Raw genomic sequence first — 5,796 nt, forward strand, 5'->3', positions numbered from 1 at the left:
CCCGCCCCCGGCTCAGCCTGCTCCTAAAATGGAGGCCTCGCCGGTCCCTATCGGCTGCCCGGCCCAGGAACGGCTTCTGGCGCTGTAGATTAGAGCCGTTTTCCCGGAAGGCCCTCCAGCCCTTCCCCAGCGCCGCTCCCAGCAGCCCAAAGCCTGCCCGGGCTCCCGTGCGCCTCGCACACCAACAGCCTCCTCAAGAAACCTCGCACACTGTCAGACCAGTCTAATCCACATCCCTCAGTGAACTCTCCACATCCTCCACAGCTGCAGGGAAGTCAACGTTTGTCGGGCTGCTAAAGCAGCACAGCGATGAGTGGGAGATCATCCCCGAACCCATCGCCAAGTGGTGCAACATCCAGACAGCTGAGGAGGAGTACGAGGTAAGTGTGCTGCCATGGGGGACTGATGGGGCACTGAAGAAGCAGCCGCAGCGCCATGCCAAAATTCAGCTATACCTGGTGGGGATCCCACTATCATAACAGTTGGTCAAGGCTACCCCAAGAGAATAATATTAAATGCGTATTCCACATAACCACCTCTACTCCACAGGAATCACAACATCTGGAACCAGGTGATCAACCTATTCAAAAGAAGCTGACTACCATCAGCTGAGAAACAAATCTCATTATTCCTACACCTAAGCAATTTCCTAAAATAAAAAAAAAAACCCACCCCAAAAATACAAGGCCATGAATTCTTACTGCAACATACCATAACGCTCGATTAAGTAAAAGGAATAAAATCCTGCAAATATGCTATTAAGTTTTCTCTCTTGTGCCCTAGGAACTTTCAACATCTCAGAAGAGTGGAGGAAATCTACTTAAAATGCTGTACGACAAACCCACGAGATGGGCTTATACATTTCAGACTTATGCTTGCTTGAGCCGTGTAAGAGCACAATTAAATCCTGTCTCAGCCAAGCTACGTGAAGCAGAACATCCAGTGCAATTTTTCGAGAGATCTGTGTACAGTGACAGGTAATTACTCTCACAACAGTAGTTCAGATTAACAGCTGGGGAAATACTTGATATTAAACTATTATCTGCAAGGAGCAGGTTTAATTCAACAGGTAGGAGTTGGATGGTATGAAAAATACTTTACGGATGTAAGAGTAAGCAGCTATTGTTTTCAGTACCGCAATTCTGATTCTAGTGAGAAGTGGTTTAGTAGTTCACTTTGGTCATTCCTGGCATGAGACTAACGTCTTTCACTGCAGATATGTATTCGCTTCTAACCTGTTTGAGTCTGGAAATATTAATGAAACAGAATGGGCTGTTTATCAGGACTGGCACACATGGCTTTTGAATCAGTTTGAATCAGATATAGAACTGGACGGCATGATCTATCTAAGAACCACCCCTCAGGTAAGTTCACAATTTTCAGCTCTAACTTTTGTTTCCAGAAGCTTAAGAGGGTACAAACACCTATGTATTCATGACACAATACTGCAGTGACTAACACTGAATTAGCTCCCCCACACAATGTAACGGGAAGCCTATCGTAAATTCAGATTTCATCCAGAAACCAAATCAACCCTTCCTTCTGAGCTGCTATTCTGATGTCAGCAAATGCTGCAGTCACTGGCACCCACCACTCTCAGTAACAATCCAAGGCTGAAACTGAACTAGTGAATAAAGTTTGACTTCCTTTCCCATACAATCCTGAGTTGAAGTTAAGATAATCTTTTAATAAGAACTAGTGAATTTAGCTGAAGTGCCCTCAAGTTTGGGTTTTGTGGGTTGGGGTTTTTTTTTAAAAAAAAAAGTTTTCTAGATTTAACTCATTTATGTTCATCCAGGCATTTAAAATTAATGCTCAATAGTGTCTAGCAGCAGTCCTAATTTAAGGACCACTTTATCTGTTTAGCTTATTTAATCTTCAACACATGATTAATGTTCAGACTTGTACTTTTTTTTTTTTTTTTAAGAAATGCATGGAAAGGCTACAGCTGAGGGGAAGAGAAGAGGAGCAAGGAATTGAGCTTGAGTATTTGGAAAGCCTCCACTATAAACATGAGACCTGGCTTCATGAAAGGACTATGAGGTATGAACCCCGTTTCTGTAGTCAAGTTTCATCTTACAGGCAAGGCTCTTTCCTACCTTATGCTAAAGTTGATTAGGGATAAAACTAAGGTTTAAGTCCAGCTTCACTCAGGTACAGTTGGAAGGACTTATCTTTAGACCCACTCCAAGTTTCTTGGCACAGGTATGATTACTCTAGGTCATATGCAGAGGGAAGGTCATCTTTTGGCAGGGAAATATAAACTGCCAAGAGATGGAACTTCATCTAACTTACAGTCTTTGTTAAGCATTAGCTTCAAACTCCAGCTACGATATGAATTTTGTTAACTGGAAGTACACAGGAATAGGACAGAGTTGAAATGGTGTTCAGTGTCCAATCTGAGTTACCTCTAGGCAACATTCAGTTCCAATGTAAGGGAGGGCAAGATCCCAACTACCTTTAAACTAGAATGACTGTTTCAAAAAGGTTTAAATATTAATCCTGGCTTCAAAATAAACAATAATCAGAAAGGCTTTTGGCAGGCACTATTACACACAAGAAGCCCAGCCAGTGACTAAGTGATCTCTGCATACCTTCCCCCCAACTTCCTTGCTGACTCTTACTAGCATTCCCATCCAAACAATCTCTGAATGTGAAGCAGACTTTAAATCTTCCCCTAGAGGTACCCAAAATACTCTACTGAATGGGACGCATAACAATTCCAGGAAAAGTACATTGTCAGTCACATCTACTTTAAGTTTCATGTAAGATGACCCAAACACTTAAAAGACATGAAGGCACTGCATACTGTGGAATTTGGGGAATGTTTACATTGTGTACTCTTCCAGACTTGTGAGTGAGCATTTCCTGTATTTTTTATAGGAACCCTTTAGTCTGCAGAACACAAAAATGTTGTTCAGCACGCTTACTGCATTTTAAAAATGCTTTTCACACATAGGAACAGAGAAACAATACATCCAGTTGCACAACTACTGCTCCTAACAAGTAGCCAAAATGGTCTTGCTTATCTCCGAGCCATTTTAAATACCTGCTAGTCTTATAACCTGCTAAAGAGGTCATCCCCACCAAAGGAAGCTTTAAAACTGCATCGTAGTAAATGGATTAGCAGTTAACTAGAAAGGGGTGGGGCACAGGGCAAGTGATATTTTAAAAAAATACTCCCTCTTATCAAAATCACATTTCTGATAATTGATTCCATAACAAAAATGAGGTAAAGAAAATTAAGGTAAGAAGCATTAACTATCTTCCCCCTCTACTTGTACAATAAAACCAGATACTGAAAGGCCAGCTTTATGAAATACATTAAAGTTATGGTGATACAATGTTTACTGAGTTATACAAGAGCAATTAAGGACAGACTTGACTTGAGCTTTCTACTTAAGTCATGGGCATGAACATTAACATTTCAGGTGCATGTGGCAATCTGGAGTAATGAATGCTGCACCCTAGGATAGCTTGGAAAGCAACATTGTTTTCTACAATGTACTTTTATACCATTTTTATTAGCATTATGTTCTTCCATTCAACAGAGTTGATTTTGAGAACCTTAGAGAGATTCCCATTCTAGTTTTGGATGTTAATGAAGATTTTAAGAATGATAAGATTAAACAGGAGTACCTGATTGATAAGGTAAGTATTAAACAGTGTTTCCTCATATCTGCTTTTCTTCTGCAGTAATAGCTGTAAGATACCAACTTACAGTCTTAAAATTTGTGATTAAGTGCTTGTTTGGGACTAGTACAGTCAGTTTCCTTCACAGACTTACAAAGCTACATGGCTGCAGAAAAGACTTTTTGCTTTCCTTCAAAACAACATTTACCCCACCTCCTTATCCACACAACTGAAGAGAAAACTGGGTGTTTTTAAAAGAGGGGCAGTTGTGGGGGATGCAAGTACACAGCAGCTGGAGTAGTCAGACTACTCTGCCACGTCTGCACTGCCATACTGTTCATTAAATAGTTTACAGAACGATATTGTCCCATTCCTGGCGGCCATGACGTCCTTAAAAAAATCCTGCAGTCAGCTTAGAGCTATTTATGCCCCCTCACGTTCTAGTGATCTAGGCTCTTCCTGGACAGAGCACAATGCATCTGACAAATGCAGAGATAACTGAACCTTGTACATAGTTTTAAATGCATGAAGGGACACTTTGTAGAGTCAGGAGGAAAAGTCAACAGCCATTTGAGCAAAACAAAGTGCTAATAAATATGTCACTTGAATCAAAATGGTGTTTGCCAATTCCAAGGAAAGGTGAGTTAGGAAGGAAGTGCCTGAAGAAATTCTTCTGCTGGAGCCATGTGCTGTATGCCCAGTCCACGGGGGTGGGGGACGAAGACAATGACACCAACCCTGGTACTTAAAGGCATGGGGCTCATCCCCAACCCTTCAAGCAGAGCGGCAACGCTACTTATTTCACTCAGTGGGACACTTTAATCTTCCTTTCTCCCACTGCCCCAAGACTTTTCTTTTAAGATGGAAAGAAGTGCCCTCCTATCAGACCACATAAACCATTTTCTCTGTCTTGTTCTGGGTTATCAATTTGAGACTGCTTCAAGCCAAGCCTAATTCTTCCAGTTAAATAGCCCCATATAAACTGGGGAGGGGTAAACAGTGTTCAGTTCTGGAGGTATTTGTTGTGAAGTTACAGCCTCATGGAAACCAGCAATTAGAAGCTTACACTTATGAACCAGGCTACACTCATACATGCTGCTTTTAACTTGCCCCACTGAAAGTGCTGTCTCCACCAAACTCCCTTCACCAGCCAGCCCCGGCTTACAAGGTCAGCTCTACTTCCAGCTTAGGGTGGTGCGTACAGCAGCCTCATGTAGTAATGTTCTGTAAAACATTCCAGAAGCTACCTTTTGTAAGTACTTGCTGGTTTTGAGTAATTAAGTTACTACCTTAAGATGTCTCAGGTTCACAGCTGCCTGCCATACTGAAAAGCATTTCAGGTCATGAATTAATTATAGGTAGAGGCAGAACAGCACTGGAGACTGGACAGTAACAAACCATTTGTTTCAGGAGAAAGAAAGGGAAAACCCTCATGATTTAGCTTTTACTTTAATGCAAATACATATGCTTTTTGTTTTCACAGGTCAAGTCTTTCCTGACTTCTTAAGAAGATGAAAATTAATTTGCGTGACAAGTCTCTGAAGTTCAACAGTTAAACCCAACAATCAGTGTTTTCTTAGACAATTTACTTTAACTGCATTACCTGCCTAGCTTATTTTAAGACGAGACTGAAGTACAAAAGATTGTTTGGGTTTGGTGGGTTTTTTTGGCTTGTTTGACCTGTGTGGATTTCGATATAATTTTTTGTAGTTAAAAGGAACAAATACAGGGTGCTTCGATAGTGTTCCTTGTGTATATTTTCTACTGTTTAATAAAGATTTTAAAATAATATTGACTAATAATTGGTGTTAACGGAGGAGGAGTTAACCAGTTATCAACGGCTGACAACCCAGTAAATAGAGATAGCAGGCGCTGAGGCAGGGTTGTTTTGCAATAACTGGCAGAGTTCACCATTTTAAGACGAGACTGTTATGGCGTCCAGAAACCTTTACTTTCAACTTCTGCTTTATTGAATGGCTGTTTTCACAGGATTTACGCTACTTAGGGGTGGATATTACTGAAGTCGCAAAGGTTATACCTGCAACAAACTGTAATTTAAACATATCTTGTTTACGGCTCCCCAGCACCACCCCGGTACACGCATTCCCCCCAAATATCCAACACGGTACGGGAGGGGTGAGGGAGGCCGCCGCCGGCGCTTCC

General features: G+C 41.5%; 1 protein-coding gene across 1 annotated transcript in view; it reads left to right on the plus strand.

Moving 5' to 3' along the window:
- LOC104293144 (deoxycytidine kinase-like) overlaps window positions 1-5,140 on the plus strand; it is a 5,983-nt gene extending 843 nt beyond the window's left edge. Inside the window, exons 2-7 of the mRNA XM_009892621.1 lie at window positions 265-380; window positions 784-977; window positions 1,217-1,364; window positions 1,928-2,043; window positions 3,552-3,651; window positions 5,117-5,140. Of these exons, the coding sequence (XP_009890923.1) occupies window positions 265-380; window positions 784-977; window positions 1,217-1,364; window positions 1,928-2,043; window positions 3,552-3,651; window positions 5,117-5,140 (698 nt within the window). The remainder of the gene's footprint in view (window positions 1-264; window positions 381-783; window positions 978-1,216; window positions 1,365-1,927; window positions 2,044-3,551; window positions 3,652-5,116) is intronic.
- The last annotated feature ends 656 nt before the right edge of the window (window positions 5,141-5,796 follow it).

The sequence above is a fragment of the Charadrius vociferus genome, unplaced genomic scaffold (assembly GCF_000708025.1).
Source record: "Charadrius vociferus isolate BGI_N301 unplaced genomic scaffold, ASM70802v2 scaffold529, whole genome shotgun sequence".
Taxonomy (NCBI): Eukaryota; Metazoa; Chordata; class Aves; order Charadriiformes; family Charadriidae; genus Charadrius; species Charadrius vociferus.